The sequence below is a fragment of the Globicephala melas genome, chromosome 15, assembly GCF_963455315.2.
Source record: "Globicephala melas chromosome 15, mGloMel1.2, whole genome shotgun sequence".
In the NCBI taxonomy this organism is placed as follows: domain Eukaryota; kingdom Metazoa; phylum Chordata; class Mammalia; order Artiodactyla; family Delphinidae; genus Globicephala; species Globicephala melas.
The window spans coordinates 21,834,711-21,853,450 of NC_083328.1; the positions used below are offsets into that span (position 1 = coordinate 21,834,711).

General features: G+C 40.7%; 1 protein-coding gene across 1 annotated transcript in view; it reads left to right on the forward strand.

The window, feature by feature from the left end:
* Positions 1-18,740, forward strand: part of DNAH3 (dynein axonemal heavy chain 3) — a 190,434-nt gene that overhangs the window by 61,312 nt on the left and 110,382 nt on the right. Inside the window, exons 18-21 of the mRNA XM_060285613.1 lie at positions 6,557-6,768; positions 10,768-10,859; positions 14,871-14,985; positions 18,195-18,311. Coding sequence (XP_060141596.1) covers positions 6,557-6,768; positions 10,768-10,859; positions 14,871-14,985; positions 18,195-18,311 — 536 coding nt within the window. The remainder of the gene's footprint in view (positions 1-6,556; positions 6,769-10,767; positions 10,860-14,870; positions 14,986-18,194; positions 18,312-18,740) is intronic.

Consider the following 18,740-nt stretch of genomic DNA (forward strand, 5'->3'; position numbering starts at 1 on the left):
TATTGGTGTATAGATGATTTACAATGTTACATTAATTTCTGCTGTACAGCAAAATGATTCAGTTATATATAACATTCTTTTTCATATTCTTTTTCATATGGTTTATTACAGGATATTGTATATAGTTCCCTGTGCTATACAGTAGGACCTTGTTGTTTATCTATTCTATGTATAATAGTTTGCATCTGTTAATCCCAAACTCCCAATCCATCCCTCCCTCACCACCCTCCCCCATAGCAACCACAAGTCTGTTCCCTATGTCTGTGAGTCTGTTTCTGTTTTGTAGATAAGTTCATTTGTGTCATATTTTAGATTCTACATAAAAGTGATATCATGTGGTATTTGTCTTTCTCTTTCTGACTTACTTCATTTACTATGATAATCTCTAGGTCCATCCATATTGCTGCAAATTGCATTATTTCATTCTTTTTTATGGCTGAATAATATTGCATTGTGTATATGTACCACGTCTTCTTTATCCATTCATCTGTTGATGGACATTTAGGTTTTTTCCATGTCTTGGCTATTGTGAATACTGCTGCTATGAACATGGGGGTACCTGTATCTTTTTTAAAATTAATTAATCAATCAATCAATTAATTATTTTGGCTGCTTTGGGTCTTCGTTGCTGTGCATGGGCTTTCCCTAGTTGCAGCAAGTGGGGGTTACCCTTTGTCGCGGTGTGCAGCCTTCTCATTGCAGTGGTTTCTGTTGTTGCGGAGCATGGGCTCTAGGCACGCAGGCTTCAGTAGTTGTGGCTCATGTCCTCTAGAGCACAGGCTCAGTAGTTGTGGTGCACAGGCTTTGTTGCTCTACAGCATGTGAAATCTTCCTGGACCAGGGTTAGAACCTGTGCCCCCTGCATCAGCAGGTGGATTCTTAACCACTGTGCCACCAGGGAAGCCATGCATGTATCTTTTTGAATTATAGTTTTGTCTGGATATATGCCCAGGAATGGGATTGCTGGATCATATGACAACTCTGTTTTTAGTTTTTTGAGGAGTCTCCATATTGTTTTCCATAGTGGCGGTACACGGGCCTCTCACTGTTGTGGCCTCTCCCGTTGCGGAGCACAGGCTCCGGACACGCAGGCTCAGCGGCCATGGCTCACAGGCCCAGCCGCTCCGCAGCATGTGGGATCCTCCCAGACCGGGGCACGAACCCGCATCCCCTGCATCGGCAGGAGGACTCTCAACCACTGAGCCACCAGGGAAGCCCTGGTTTTTTGTTTTTGAGTTGTATGAGCTGTTTGTATGTTTTGGAAATTAAGCCCTTGTCAGTCATTCATGTTGTTTATGGTTTCCCTTGCCATACAAAAACTTATAAGTTTGATTAGGTCCCATTTGTTTATTTTTGCTTTTATTTCTATTGCCTTTGGAGACTGACCTAAGAAAATATTGGTACGATTTCTGTCAGAGAATGTTTTGCCTATGTTCTCTTCTAGGAGTTTTATGGTGTCTTGTCTTATATTAAGCCTTTAATCCATTTTGAGTTTATTTTTGTGTATGGTGTGAGGGTGTGTTCTAACTTCATTGATTTACATGTGGCTGTGCAACTTTCCCAACACCACTTGCTGAAGTGACTGTCTTTTTTTCCATTGTATATTCTTGCCTCCTTTGTTGAAGATTAATTAACTGTAGGTGTGCGGGTTTATTTTTGGGCCATCTATTCTGTTCCATTCCATATGTCTGTTTCTGTGCCAATAATCACGCTGTTTTCATTACTGCAGCTTTGTAGTATTGTCTGAAGTCTGGGAGGATTATGCCGCTTGCTTTGTTCTTTTCCTCAGGATTGCTTTGGCAATTCTGGGTCTTCAAATTTCAAAAATTCTGGGTCTTTTATATATATATAGAACATATAAGTTTGTTTATATAAAACAAACTTATGTTTGTGCAGGTTAAGGACAGAAATGAGCCAATTACTAAACACTAATTTGTCTTCACCTGAAACTGATATTAAGAGGAAAATTCGGTGGGGGGGATGGGATTAGCCAGGCTGACCAAAATATCCAGATGATTTTTCAGCCCTTTGGCATCACTTTGCCTGTGTAAACAGAGTCCAGAGTTAAATAAAAAGTCGTGAGCAGGGAAAATAATATGGATCCTAACCCTTCCCCCCTTTTTTATCCTAATGAATGTTGTCTTCTTAAGTTGTCGCAACATTTGGCTGCTTTCTTTGGATTTTTCCTGCATATACTCCTAAAAATAGAGCAAAACTATTATTATTTCTCAATGTTAGTTTTTCTGTAATGATACCATTTAATGAGTGCTCACTATGCACCAAGCACTGAGCTAAGCAAAACACATTATTATATTTAATCCTTATGTAAAATAATCACGAGGTCAAAATTGTTACTACTATTTTAACAATAATAAAACTGAGACATAGGAGAGTAAGTCACCTGTGTAAGTAACAGAGCTAGAAGCAGAAACTCTGAGAACCCAATTCTACCTGATTCATTGTTTTACTTAACCATTTTGCATTACTACCTCCTACTCTGCTTTAATTAGCAATTTCTGAATTTCACTATAAACTCTTAAGTCAAGCACAAGACATCAAATGAATGTTTTAAAACATATATGAGATCAGAGACTGCAATTTAGTTTCTAAAAACTATAAACAACTTTAATTGCTTTGCAGCAAACTTTAACGCCTTAGAATTGTACTTCAGTCTAAAGAATATGATAGTCTATCAACATAAAAATGAGTTTTCTATAAAATGCTTAATAAAAGGTTTGTCCTCCATGTAGGTCATATCAAAGCATAATTTCAAATTTGTTTGAAACATAATCCAGGCCATCAAAAATTTAAGGAGGAAAGAATAATCTTTTCAAAAGCAACTATGGATCCCTGTGTTGAGATTCATAGTAGAATTTTAGTCATAAGCCAAATTTTCAGTTTATGTAAAAGGATAAAATTCTTTAGTCTTTTTCAATTGTCTAAATATGCACTCACGTATAAGTAAATCTTTAGGAAAAATTAGGAAAGAATTTTTGTACTTGTTTAGATACATGTTAATTATACATGTTAATTCAAGGGTTAAGTACATTTTTATTAATAATTATGTTGCAATGCAATTAAACCACAATAGTTCTAGATACTAAACTTCATTGTACACATTAACTGCAATGACTTCCTATTCATCCTTTATACTGTTGCGTATTACTGAATAGAAACAGTAGTTGCTATTTTACTTATAGATTCACAGGTGACAAATAGTGGAGATGAAATGCATGAGAAAAGAATATGGAGAGTAGTCACTTGGGCAATAGACAACATTAGGCAAAGCAATACTAATTCCTCAATGATTTGCCAACTAGCTAGGATTTATTACAATATACAACACTAACGAGGAAAAATGGAAAATGTCTTAAAATTCCATGTAACTTCACAAGCAACAGGTCTGATGTTTGGTCTGAGTTCTTCCAAATGGTTATCTTTCAAACCAGCTGATTCTACCTCTGGAATAAGCAGGATTTTCAGCTCTGTAATCCCCTTTAAAACAACTCCATTGACTGTCACTCACAGTGAATTCCAAAAGATGACCTTTTAAATTATCCTCTATATATTCAACATTATGAATTAAACTCACTATTCAAATTTAATTCAAATTTGAAATTTTTGAAATTTTCAAATTTATATGTTCTATATAAATTTTAGGATTATTTGTTCTAGTTCTGTGAAAAAAGTCATGGGTAATTTGATAGGAATCACATTAAATGTATAGATTGCTTTGGGTAGTATGGCCATTTTAACAGTATTAATTCTTCCAGTCTAAGAACATGGGATATCTTTCCATTTCTTTGAATCATCTTCAGTTTCCTTTATTAATGTTCTATAGTTCTCAGTCTCTCACCTCCTTGCTCAGGTTTATTCCTACATACAGTAAGTCCCCTACATATGAACGAGCTGTGTTCTGAGAGCTCGTTCGTAAATCCAATTTGTTCGTATGTCCAACAAAGTTAGCCTAAGTACCCAACTAACACAATCGGCTACATAGTACTGTACTGTAATAGGTTTATAGTACTTTTCACACAAATAATACATAACAAACAAACACAAAAAACAAAGAAAACATTTTAAATCTTACAGTACAGTACCTTGAAAAGTACAGTAGTACAGTACAACAGCTGGCATACAGGCGCTGGCACTGACTGAACAGGCAAGAAGAGTTACTGACTGGAGGAGGGAGAGGAGGTAGGAGATGGTAGAGCTGAAGGATCCTCAGCAATAGGAGGTGGAGGGCGAGCTGCAATGTCACTCACGCCTGACGCTGATGGCACAGGTTCTGGTTCCTTGCTGGATTCAATTCTATCTACCCACTTGAAAAAATGATCCAGTGATACTGTACTACTGTACTCTCTACAGTACTGTACAGTAAGGTACACAAAAGCACAACCACTTGTAGAAGATGCACGCACGTGACAATATATGCCAGACACATGAACTGACTTACGTGATTGGACATGCAAATGCACATTTGCATCTTTGAAAGTTCGCAACTTGAAGGTTCGTATGTAGGGGACTTACTGTATTTTATTTTTTTGGATGCGATTTTAAAAGGGATTTTTTTTTTTTACATTCCCTTGCTGATATTTCATTGTTAGTGTAAAGAAATGCAACCAATTTCTGTATGTTATTCTTGTATCCTGCTACCTTGCTGAATTCGTTTATCAGTTCTAGTAGTTTTTGAGTGGAATCCTCAGGGTTTTCTATATAGAGTATCATGTCATCTGCATACAATGACAATTTTACCTCTTTGCTTCCAGTCTGGATACCTTTTATTTCTTTTTCTTGTCTGATTCCTGTGCCTAGGACTTCCAATACTATGTTGAATAGAAGTGATGAGAGTGAGCATCTTTGTCTTCTGGATTTTAGCAGGAATGCTTTCAGCTTTTCACCATTGAGTATTATATTGGCTGTGACATCCCACAGCTTTTGATGTTAATTTTTATTTTCATTTAGCTCAAAATATTTTTTAATTTCTCTTGATATTTCTTCTTTGACGCATGTGTTATTAAGAAGTATGTAGCTTAATTTCCAAGTATTTTGGAATTTTTCCAGCTGTCTTTCTCTTAATTGAGTTATGAGAATAAAAATCCTTGCCTTGTTTCTGATCTCAGGGAGAAAGTATTCCATCTTTCACCATTAAGTATAATGGGTTTTTTGCTTTTATTTTTTTAAACCACTTTTTTTGTATGATTAGCATATAAAAAGCTGTACATATTTAACACATACAAAAATGTAATGTCAGTGTAGGTTTTTATAGGGTGCCCTTTATCAGACTGAGGAAGTTCTCTTGTATTCCTAGTTTGTTTATAGATTTTTATCATGAATGGGTATTGGATTTCGTCAGATGCTTTTGCTGCATCAATTTACATTATGTGATTTTCCTTCTTTCGACTATATTACATTGCTTGATTTTCAAATATTAAATCAACCTTGCATTCCGCCAATAAACCCCACGTGGACATGGTGTATTATTCTTTTTATATATTGTATGGAAGTCATACATATTTCTTTTCTTCTTTTTTTTTTTTGCGGTATGCGGGCCCCTCACTGCTGTGGCCTCTCCCGTTGCGGAGCACAGGCTCCAGACGCGCAGGCTCAGCGGCCATGGCTCACGGGCCCAGCCGCTCCGTAGCATATGGGATCCTCCCGGACCGGGGCACGAACCCGTGTCCCCTGCACCGGCAGGTGGACTCTCAACCACTGCGCCACCAGGGAAGCCCTTCTTTTCTTTTTAAAAAATTTTAATATTTGATTACTTAACAAAAAATGTTAGGTTGGTAAAGCATGTTATTAATTAATGAAGCTATATGAGTGAATCTATTTTTAGTCTTGGCAGCCCTGAAAGAAAAGCGTTTTTGAGTTAATTAGCAACATCATAATGCAAGAGTTAATACTAATTTGAAATAACAAAGTGGAAGGAAGCAGCAGCGTGGAAAGACTGAATGTGAAAACCCAAATGCTAAAAGATACCTGTAAAAGAAAAGGAGAAGAGAATTAATGTTTTGGTGAAGTTTTGTTTTTTTTTTTATAAATGAGGTGTCATTTTCTGTTTTAAAGATAATCTATTTTTAAATAATTTCAAACTTACATAAAAGCTGTCAGAACTGTACAGTTAACTCCTATGTCCCTATTCATCCACATTCCCCAGTTGTTAATATTTCACAGCATTTGTGAAGCACCTTTTGGTACTTCTATAATAGCATCTATAACTTATACTAACAATTGATTCCCTAACTACTCTTGCATTGTATGCCAGGCAATATGTTAGCCACTTTACTTATCTCATGTAGTTTTTACAGTCACCCTCCAAGGTATCCAGTATTACCCCTGTGTCACAGGTGAGACTGCTGAGGCTTAGAAAAGTTCAGTCAGTATCCCCAAGGCTTCACTGGCTAAGTAGAGGTTTCAGACCCAACTCTAAAGCCTGTGCTTGTTCCAATATCCATACAGTAGACACAATTCTAAATTCAGGGAATTAAAGGTACATGTGACTAACACTACTTGGTGATCTGACCTTTCCCTAACCCCATCTTTTCTATTTCAGGACCCCTCTTGTTACTGAATGCTGAGGAAATCGCGGAGCAAATAGGGAATATGTGGAGGACGATATATAAATTGACCAAGACCTTAGCTGATGTGCCTGCACCCAGGCGCTTAGCAGAGAATTTGAAAATCAAGATTGATAAATTCAAGCAGCACATCCCTATCCTCAGCATTTCCTGCAACCCAGGAGTGAAAGACCGGCACTGGCAGCAGGTCCCTGTCACCGCCCACCCCCAGCCAGCCCAGCCCAGCCCAGCCCTGGTCCTGGTAGCCCTTTGGAAGGCAGAAACCATTAACCGGTCAAGCTTTTTCTTTCTAAAAGGAGAATCTACTTGAGGCCAAGGGAGTAGTAAAGGGGGTGATAGCCTTTTGAAGGAAGGGGATAACTTCCTGCCTCGCCACATAAACAGGCCGATCCTTTTCTTTGGGGACCCCATTGCTGGTGGTTGAGTATTGTTCCAGCCAGTGGCCACAAAGGCTCTCCTAATCTGCTTTCCTAAGCAAATGGCTGTTCAGTGTCCTAAAAGGTGATTAGGGTGTTACATTACAATGGGAGGGGCCTGTATTTGTTCCTTAACCTAGGCTACACAAAAGAGAAAGTCACATTTATCCCTGGGGGCTCCTAACAATGCCAGATGATTCCTACTTCAGCTTCCTCAACCAGCAGGCTATATTCAGAAGTAATTTTGCCCTCTTTTTTCAGCCCTTTGGGTCTATAAATGAGGATAATAAATATTCTCCCTAAAAATGATGGGATTTTTATAAGCAACCAAATGTGAGGGTGATAAATGTAGTATGATACTAAACAGAAGAAAGAAAACTCACTGTGTTTCTAAAATAATTGTCACATTCAAGAGCTAGCAATGGCCTTGAAACATCTTCTACCAGGGAATTGCTCTTTGTGGAGGTGAAGAAGAGACTGGCTCTCCGTAGGCAAATTGCTCTCTGACTGGGCCTGAAATTCTCTCCCTGGGAACCATGCACAAGACTGAGGACATTGTCTCTAGAAGGACTCAGTCTGAGAGCATAACCATTAGGAGTATTTTGATCTCCCTGGGACAGCAGAGATCTTGGTACATGAGAGAGTCAAGATTTTTCTGTAGAGAGGAGCTGCTTTCAATTTCCCAGAAAGCCTTGAAATTTGCTTAAAGACTTAAGCAAAGATGGAAAGAAGTCAGAGCAAAGGTCATCTGGTAGACTTTGGGTCTTGAGCTGCCCCAGCAGAGGGATCTGCACAGCGGCAGCTGCCCTCACTTGGTACTCATAGGGTGCCTCTCCCTGCGGAGCTAGCCTGACTAGAGCTTTGACCATTTAGAGAGTTAGGTAGACAGGTGCCCTCCAGCAGTGCTAGGTCTCTCCATGAGATGACATTTTAGAAAGTGTCCTCATCAATGGCATTTAAGCAGTGCTCTAGGGGTGCTCAGAAAGCCATCCCCTCCATCTGGTGCTCCCCCTGTGATGACAGCATTCTCACACAGGGGCACTTTAAAAATCCCAACCATTCCTAGACATTAATAATTCTCATTTATAGGCCCCTTAGATGGACAGATTGGGGGAAAAAATTTCCTGGAATTAAAATAATAATAACAATAATAGCTAAAGTGTATGGAGTACCAACTTTGTACTGGGTACTGTTATATACTTTATGCGGATTCTCTCATTTCATCCTCCCAACAACCCTTTGAAGTAGGGACAATAAATTGTCACGTGGCCAGTGAGGGGTGGGGAAGAGAATTGGAATCTAGGTGTTTTTGACTCAGCCTTGATGTGTGAAAAGGGGGCAAGAAATATCAGGTCAGAGAGAGGGAGTGGACAGTAGGGGGCAGTGAGCTATAGATAAGAATGGAATGTGCTATATTCCACTTACTATAGGCAAGAGGTAAGGTGGCTCCTGAGTAAAGAGCACCTACAGTGGAATCTCAATGGGCTAAATAGTTGAAGATAAGCTCAGAAAGGACAAAGGCCACAAGGTACCCTCAGGGTTGCCCCGACTCAGAGCCCATTTCTGCCTGTACTGTAGGTCACACAACAAGCCCGCCCAGTGACAGCCCCAGGCTTGGGGAAGCATTCTCAGTTCTAATGCCCAACTCAGGAGATCCTTGTGCACAGATTTGGCTCCGGCAGGGGGGCTCTGTAGGCTAAACCACCTGTAGCTCTCAAGACTACAAAATGGATCTTCTGGGGTCATGAGGCGGTTGTGTTGAGATTTCTGACCGTTTCCCAGAACTTAAGCAGGAAAGGCTAGTCTCTGTATTTGAGACATAGACTTTATTGCTACTGTGGTGTAAAACAAGATGGAACAAGGTAACACTGTACTGATATGCACCAAAGCTGGCCTCTAGGACACTGCTGCCCAGTGGAAATATACTATGAACATATGTATAATTTTAAAGTTTCTAGTAGCCACATTTTTTAAAGTATAAAAAAGGTGAAATAAACCGTATGACTAGATTTAACCAAACATATCAAAATCACTATCAGTTCAATAAGTAATCAGTATAAAAATGTTAATGTGACCTTTTACATTACAGTTTTCATACTAAGTCTTTGAAACATAGTGTGCTTTTATACAGCACATTTTGATATGGACTAGTTGCATTTCAAGTTCTCAATAGCTACAAGGGGTTAGTGGCTACGTATTGGACAGCATAACTTCAGTTTCTTAGAATTAGATCAGATGCCTGTTAATCTCTATACTCGACAAAAGCAATTTAAAAAATAAAACTACAGATCTCTGAGTCCTTCCATAGGCCAAGTATTTACTGTGTCAAGTGCTTTACACAGTTATGTCATTTAATCCTAGAGATAGTGTGTTGTCCTAAGCCATACTTGCAGGTATTAGAGAATAAATGAGAGCCCTGGGCCACCAGGAATAATTGTGCAGTTTATCCTCTAGGGAATGCTATTTTTGTGCACGACAGTGGGAATTGTACTTTCTAGAGTTATGCAGTATATAATCTGCACAATTATACATAGAAGACCTGCAGGAAACACTAGAATATGATGGATGAGAGCTTTGGAGTCAGAATCAGATACAAGTCCCAATTCTGCAATGGCTGTTATGGTCCATTAGCTAGATGATCATAAACTTAATTTCTTTGTCTCAGTTTCCTTGCATGTAAAATGGGAGTAATAATATACCAGTATCTTCCTCATCATGTTGGGAGGATGAAATAAGTACATAAAGCTCTTAAAACCAACCTACCGCATAATAAGCCCTCAATAAATGTTAATTACTTTTATTATTTCCATTACCTCAGTGGTCCTCCAGGTGACCTCAGAACCCAGATTGGAATCTGTTTGAATTAGCTGGTTCACTCATGCTTTCACTCCACAAGTGCTTATTGATGCCTACTGCCTATCAGGCCCCAGGGACACAGGGCTGAATAAGACAGAACATGATGTGATTTTCATGTCTCTTCCTGCTCTGACATTCTTTAGTCCTGCTGGAGCTGGACAGAGACAAAACTGGGCAGTAGGTGAGGTTTTTTACAGAGCCTCATTCCCGTTAACCCCTGTGCTCTTCTTGAGCACACATAACCCTCGTACTGCCCAGATCTCTCAGTCCCTGAGAAAAATGTTCAAAGCCATCAGAGACTTCATCAAAGAACTTTCACAGGGATATTTTCACTTAAAAGGTAAGGTTGGGGTAATATTTACACCAAAGGAATGGGCACAGGTGCTAACATTTCCAACAAGTTAGTACACTGGGTTGGAAAGGAAGATTTTGGTGGGGGAGTCATCTAGCTAATAGACTTCCTCCTTTTATTCAGCAAATGCTTACAGCAGCTTCTGTCATGGACCAGGTTTTGCAGTCAGCCCTGGGAGCACAAAAACAAACCAGACCTGGTTGTGAGCCTCTAAGGTGCCCACAAGTTTGCATTATGCCAATTCCTGGTGGGAGAACAACCCCCAGCAAACCAGACACAATGCAGGGTGGGCCCTAGGCCACCGCCCAAAACCTTAGACCTGCGCTGTCCAATTCAGCAGCCACTAGCTACACGTAGCTATTTAAATATAAATTAAGTAAAATTAAATAAAATTTGAAAATCAGTTCCTCAGTCACACTAGCCACCTTTCCAGTGCTCAACAGCTGAATGTGACTGGTGGCTCCTGCACGAGACAGCACAGATATAGAACATTTCAGTCATCACAGAAAGTCTACTGGACAACACTGCCTTGGACAATACACCCTTGTTTTTCTCTTTGCAGATTAGTGAGATTGTCGGCTATGAAGTAAAGCCCACTGAAACGACTTGCCTCTCAAATATGCTGGAATTTGGGTTTGGCAAATTCATTGAAAAGTAAGGCTTCTCCCTTCAGAAAGTTTTTTCGTCAAAGTGTCTATGAATTCTCACAGTTGTATGACTGAATGGCCGCATAGCAGGCTGCTTTTCTCATTCTGGTTTAGGGTAACCTCTACTTCAGCTGACTAGCTGCTGGTGAAGCTTTCATTTCCAGCTGCAGAGTTGATGTCAGATTATGACTAGAAAATTGAGTCAGAGATTTTATTTCAAAAAGAAATTTTTTTAAATAGTTCTCTGAACCTGAGCCTCAAGCCCAGCTCTCAGTGACTTTGGGCAAAACCATTTCACCTTCCTGGGCCTCAGTTTCTTCCTCTTTAAACAAACAACAGCAGCAAACAGGAGTGGCTCCCTGAGCTCTAAAATTTCATGAAATATGGTCAAATGAGAGATCTCTTCACTTGCTTTCTCTCCTTCTCCAAATGCCCCTGGAGTTCATATGTGAGAATTTGTACTATTTGATCTGCTGTTTTTAGGACCAGAGATTCTCAGGACCCTGTTTGTTTTTCCACACTTCCTTCAGGGTGATGCGTAGGGAGATGTATTGCTAAGACTAGAGACCCTGTTAGGCAACTGGGTTTGGTTCTCACTCAACACGTGAGATTCTCAGACTGTGACCCCAGACCAGAGTCATCAGCATCACCTGAGAACTTGTTAGAAATGCACATTCTCAGGCCCTACCCCAATCTGCTGAATCAGAAATTCAGGGGATTGAAAGCTGAAATCTGGGTTTAAACAAATCCTCCATATCAGCGCTGTTCAGTGCAGGAGCCACTAGCCACGTGTGGCTACTCAGCCTTTGAAATGTAGCTATTCTGAATTTGATGTGCTGAATGTGTAAACTATAGGCTGGATTTCAAAGACTTATTAAGGAGGGAAAAAAAGCAAAATATCTAATTATTTTAAATATTGATTGTATGTTGAAATGATAATATTTTGGATTTATTGTGTTAAATAAAATAGTTTCTTTTTACTTATGTTAAATTGGCTACCAGAAACTTTGAAATGACATATGTGGCTCAGGTTATATTTTGAATAGACAGCACTGCTGTAGGTGATAGTGATGCCTGCTAGAGTTTGAAAGCCCTTCCTTTATACTGGGGCAGGGCAAGCACCTAATCTAAGGTCCTTCCAGGCCCCCAAATCTGTCTGCCACCTGAATACTCTGATGACCCCCAATACCACCACTACTGTCCCTCTTTAAGGAGCAGGTCTACAGACACAGGCTTTTATTTTATTTTTTTAAATTTTTATTGGAGTATAGCTGATTTACAATGTTGTGTTTCTGCTGTACAGCAAAGTGAATCAGTTATACATATACATGTGTCCATACTTTTTTAGATTCTGCATAGGCCATTACAGAATATTGAGTAGAGTTTCCTGTGCTATACAGTAGGTCCTTATTAGTTATCTATTTTATATATAGTAGTGTGTATATGTCAATCCCAATATCCCAATTTATCCCTCCTCCCCTTTCCCCCCTGGTAACCATAAGGTTGTTTTCTACATCTGTGACTCTATTTCTGTTTTCTTAATAAGTTCATTTGTACCATTTTTTAAAATTCCGCATTTAAGTGATATCATACAAGACACATGCATTTTTACCAGGTTTATGCTATTTTATTAAAGGGCCTCAATTTCCCCAATAAGATGTTCCCAAGAAATACCAGCTCTAGAACACTTATGCTGCACTGAGCATTTTATATGAATTAACCAACTTATCCATCACAACACCCTAATATTCTAGCTAATTTTATTCACATTTTACAGATGAGGAAATAAATTGATTAGCGAGATTAAGCAAATATCCAGAGGTCACAAGAACTAAGACCTGAGCCCAGGCTAGCTAACTTCAGAACCTTATCCATTACCCTTTACTGCCTGAAAAGATAAACCCATCAAAGGAGACAGAGACTGAGCAGATACACAGCACACTGCCATGCTTCATGCCAATGTGCTCAGCTGTGACAAATCTAGAAGTGGTGTTTCCTTGGCCAAGTTGTTTACCTCTATGTGCCCAGTCTCCTTATCTGTAAAATGGAAATAATAATAGTAGCTAGGTGATTGGAGTTATTGTGAGGATTATGAGAGAAGGCGTGTAACCTGAACTGATTTAGCATCTAAGTTCTCAGCTACTACCTATTAGTGAAGTGTGATGTTCCTTGTATCCCACTATCCCATAGTTAAGGCAGTTTTATCACAGCCCGCAGTTAGTGAGCATCTTGAGTACATTTGGATAAGGTCAACTCGATATACTTCATGGACTCCCAACCTCATTAATTCCTCCCCTGTGCAATTATTTGCATAATTATAAGTCATAAGGCACATTGCAAGCATTTTATCTTATTTAATTATACCAACAATGCTTGATATGAGCAGATGGGGACCGAAAGCCTGTCAAGTGATTGGGTCATGGCCACACCGCCAGCCTGTTTGTCTCATACTCATCTGGATTGGCACCTGCCTTTATTATTCTCTATATGCATGCTCATTTTGGTTGTCTCCCAAGAAGGTCACATTTAGAATGAAGACCATGCTGCTGAGGTGTTGATCAGTCATTGTCTGGCGTTATCTGGGCCTCTTCTACATCCCTACATGAGGCCAGATGAGGGTTTTCAGCTCTATTTAGTTGAGCTGTTTGGCTGACCACATGTGAGCAACTCTTTTGCTCCTCTGACAAAGAGAGAGGAGAAGGCACATAGTAGGGGAGGAAGAAACACCAGATTAGCAGTCAGAGGAACTGGTTCTGGCACTCCGCAGCTGTGTGTGTGGCTTTGGACATGTCACTTGCTTCCTCTGGGCTTCAGTTTCCTGACGTGAAAGTAAAGACCAGATGGTCAAGGATACAGTGAAAGGCAGTGCTGAGGCAGAAAGAATAATCCCTCCTTTTCCTTCCAAAACCTTTGCTTCCCAATTTTTTAGCCACGCCTGCATTTAGTACCCAGCTCTCCTGTGGAAACAAGAAGAAAGGAATTTATCTTCCCCTTCTCTCCCTCCCTCCCCCTTTCTATAGAACAGAGGGTCTGTAGGTGGATGGACCCAGTGCATCGGGAAGATAGCAGGTGTTTTTTTAAAAGGTAGGGACAGGGAGTGGGAAAAAAGCCATCATATAAATTAACAGAAAGTCTAAGACCTGAATAAGAAGTCAATAATAATTCTGAAGTAAATAGGAATAATAAGGAGTAAATTAAAATGGAAAAAGGAAGTCTTGTTTTAATGGCCTTAAAACAGTTGTTCTCAACCTGGGGTATCCACCCCCAGGGGACACTTGGCAACATCTGGAGACATTTTTGGTTGGCACAACTGGCAAGAGGTGGGGACTGGGGTCGTCAGCTACTGGCATCTAGTGGATTGAGGCCAAGGATGCTGCTAAGCCTCCTGCAGTGCACAGGACAGCTCTTCACACCAAAGAATTATCCAACCTGTATTAGTTTTCTAGGGCTGCTATAACAAATACCATAGGCTTAAGCAACAGAAATTTATTTTCTCACAATTCTGGAGGTTGGAAGTCCAAGGTCAAGGTTTTCAGGGGGTTGATTTCTTCTGAGGCCTCTCTCCTTGACTTGCAGATGGCTGCCTTCTCCCTGTGTGCTCACATGGTCCTCCCTCTGTGCCTATCTGTGTCTTAATCTCCTCTTCTTATAAGGACACCAGTTATGTTGGATTAGGACCCACCCTAATGACCTCATTTTAACTTAACTACCTCTTTAAAGACCCTATGTCCAAACAGGGTACCTCACATTTTGAGGTACTGCTGGTTAGGACTTCAACATATGATTTTTGGAGGGATACAATTCAGCGCATAACACAGCCCAAAAAGTCACTAGCGCCAAGTGTAAAGAAACCCTGCAAAACACTGGAGCTAGCTGGTAAATATTAGAGTAGGATGGTAAACATTTTAGTAAAATTAAAGGCTTTTTAAATTTCTCTAATGGCTGAGCTGAAATTCCTCCTTTGATGTGTTTTGAGGCCTCCTCCGTTGATGTTACTGTCGCTGTGTTCTCTCTTTAGACTGGAGCCCATTGGTGCAACTGCCAGTAAGGAATACTCTCTGGAGAAAAACTTGGAGAAAATGAAGTTAGACTGGGCTAACATGACGTTCAACTTCGTGAAGTACAGGGACACCGTGAGTCTCAGTCCAACTGTTCGGCCCCCTGAGAGCAGCCCATTTATTATGTAGTAAATTACAGAAGGGATTCGTTTCAGAACTGCAACAGAACTCAAAGAAGAAGGATCTCTAACTAATCTGTTTTAAAATTTTTTATTGAGATATAATTGACGTATAACATTGTGTAAGTTTACAGTGTACAGTGTGTTGATGTAATAGTTTTACGTATTGCGGTATGATTACCACCCTAGCTAACACCTCTATCACCTCACATAATTATCCTTCCTTTTTTGTGGTAGGATAATTAAGGTCTAGTCTCTTAGCAGCGTAGAAGTTTTTAATACAGTATTGTTGTCTATAATCACTATGCCCTTGCGTCAGATTGTTTCCTCCTGTCCGCCTTCCTGTGCCAGTCAGCCTTCTTCCCAGACACCATGGAGGGATGCATTTTCAAATGAGAAAGGCCTTTGGATTCAGAGCAACAAGATTTCTGTTGAAAAAGAGCTGAGCAAGCCTCCTGAGTTAGCATCTCCCTGGGAGGGCACCCCAGGTCTCTCAGAAGTATACCTGAGGTAGACAATACTTAGCACTTCTCCAGTGTTATTAAGTGCAGAAATCACCTGAGAATCTTTCTAAAGTGCAGGTTCTGAGTCAGCAGGTTTCAGCTGGGGCCTGAGGTTCTGCAGTTCCAACAAGCTCCCAGATAATACTGAAGCTGTGGTCTCTGGACCGTATTTTGAAGAGCAAAGCTGTAGACTTTCTTATCACTGGCGCTTGTAGAAAACTTGTAAGTTCACAGAGTGCCTGTGGAGGTGCATAAACCTGAAGGGTTTGCTCAGCCATCTCTGGGGTCTGGCTTGCTCTTGGGATGGGCCATGGGTAGGAGGACTTGCCGCTTGGGTGAGCTGTACATCGTGGAGGCAACAGGCAGAAACTCACATACTGCAGGCCGTCAGCTCTTAAACCAGTGCATTTCAACCCTGGTACACTTCTGGTCACTCAGTTCCAAAGTGTGTGTGTTTGGGGTAGGTGGCTGGAGTTCCCACACTACCTACCACGCAATTCTCTGACACCAGCTGGGTGCCTTCCAACTCCACTCAACTCTGACACTATCTACCTGGAGACAGCATCAGATCCCACAGGGTAAGGGCTCAGTCCTACAAGACTGCGAACCCCCTCACCCCCCTTCAGATGCCAGTCTCAAGCCCAGGGTATCACCTGTGCTTCTGACCGACCAGCTATAGATTGGAGGTCCCAACGACACCCTCCTTGGGTTCAATTAAGTTGTTAGAACTCAGAGAAACAGTTTACTTACTAGATCACTGGATTGTTATAAAAGGATATAGGACCCAGGAACAGCCAGATGGAATGCCTACGGGGAAGTGGTGTGGAGCTTCCATGCTCTCTCTGAGCATGCCACTCTCCCCAAATCTCTACATGTTCACCAACTCAGAAGCTCTCTGGACCCTCTCCTTTTTTTTTAATTTAATTTTTTTAACATCTTTATTGGAGTATAATTGCCTTACAATGGTGTGTTAGTTTCTGCTGTATAACAAAGTGAATCAGTTATACATATACACATGTTCCCATATCTCTTCCTCCTTTTGTGTTTTTATAGAGGCTTCATTACTTTGGCATAGTTGATTAAAACATTGGCCACTGGTGATTGAACTCAATCTCTATCCCTGTTCCCCTCCCAGAAGGTCAGGATGGTAGAACTAAAAGTTCCAACCCTCTAATCACAGGGTTGGCTCTCCTGGCAACCAGCCCCCAACCTTCGGTGTGGTCTAAAAACCCACCTCAATAACAAAACAAAAGATGCCTTTATTGCTCTCATCCCTTAGGAAATTCCAAGGGTTTTAGGAGCTGTGCCGGCAACAAAGACCAAAGATACGTTTCTTATTATAAATCACAATATCACTCTGGCCTGAGCATCCGTATTTTTAAGGCACCCCTGGTTTTTCTAAAGTGCAGTGTGGATTGAGAACTAAAACCCTAAAGGCTCCCATACTCCTCCCTCCCCCAGGCTGCATGTTATCCTTTTGTGACTTCTTTTCCTTTTTGTCTTGATGCCTTGATTTCTCTTGACTAAGAACTGTAGACAAGCCAGTGGGAGGGAGGAGAACTGGGGGCCTCTCCCAGCAAGACCAGGCAACCGTGTGTCCCAGCAACTTGCTGTTACAGAATCTGATTGGATTAGATACTGCTAGAGGCTGTGGGGCTGAGATGAGCAGTTAAGTCGGGGAACCTGATAACAGCTCAGTTACATCTGGCCACTCTTCAGAGTTTTTGACTGAAGTAGCTATAGACAAGTGTCAACAGTAAAATGGGAATCGAGGTACCAGTTCATTAATAGCTGGACACCTGTCAGTGCAGAGCTGCTGGTAAAAGGGGGATGAGAGAATATATCCTTGCTCCAAATTAACCACCCAGATGTAGGTTTGAAAGAAGTGAAAACAGGGCAAGAAAGACCAGACCTACCACAAAGGGACAGACCCTTATCAGCTTTCTTGCCACATGGCCCAGGAGGAAAAGTCCATCTACAGGGGCTAACCTTTAAGGCACAGTAACCCTAACTACCAGGAAAATATGGCCAAATAATTATTTAGTCAGAAGTTCCCAAACTTTCTTGGTTCACGGTGCTGTTGGTATCTGAGTACTTTTTAAATGGTTCCCTTCTCTAGTCCAAAAGAAATACATAACAGCTTTATTTATGAAGTAATTGGGTTCAAACAACTTAAGTATTTGTGTCCCATCAACTGAACAAAGGTCTGGGAAAAAGTGCGTATAAATTAAAAGAAAAACATTTGTATTTTGTTTTAAAATAACCACAGTTATTTGCTGTGAGTTTGCTGCAGTGCCCTGGGGCACACTGTTTGGGAGCCAAAGGTCTAGACCTAACCAGATTAGCAGTTGATTCTACCTGAGGGAGAGCCTGGAAAACAAGTGAACAGAAAAGCAGGAACACAGGGAAGGGGACAGAACTCCTCCTCTTCTCAACAGATGCTGGTTGCAGATCTAGGCTTGGACTGTATTTGATTTCTGCAAAGGAGGTAAAAAGGTCTTTAAGAATATTTTCCAGGAAGAAAATAGAAAATTCCACCTCCTACAAGACATAGTGTCCCACAAGCGTGGAGATCTGAGCTGTGAGGACTTTGAGGGTCAGCATAAAAATCTGTGGGGCAGAGGTCTTGCGATTTTGACGGGGTGCTCATTTTTATTCACAGGATACAAGCATCTTGTGTGCAGTTGATGACATTCAACTGCTACTTGATGATCACGTGATAAAGACCCAGACCATGTGTGGCTCTCCATTTGTCAAACCAATAGAAACAGAATGCCGGGTAAGAGGAAATGAGGTTGAATGTTTTGTGATGGCCTGTTAGCTCCAGGTTTCTTGGAGGAGCAAGAAGGTTTTTTTTTTTTTTTTTTTTCTGGCTGTGTGGCATGAGGGATCTCAGTTCCCCGACCAGGGATCCAACTCGTGCCCCCTGCAGTGGAAGAGCGGAGGCTTAACCACTGGACCACCAGGGAAGTCTCGGAAGAAGGTTTTTAAGTCCAATTAACAAAGAAACTCGCTTTCTCTTGATGAGGAAAAAAAAACAACAAAAGACTGAAAGCAATAACCATCCAAGTAAGCCTTTATAACAGTCTGCCAGACTGAGCTTTTGCAACAGTCTGCTAAAAGAGAAGGTGAGATTATTTGAATGCACCAAACCAAAGTACATATGGAAAGTACCTTATGGGCTATAGTAATCTAGAATGTAAATTAC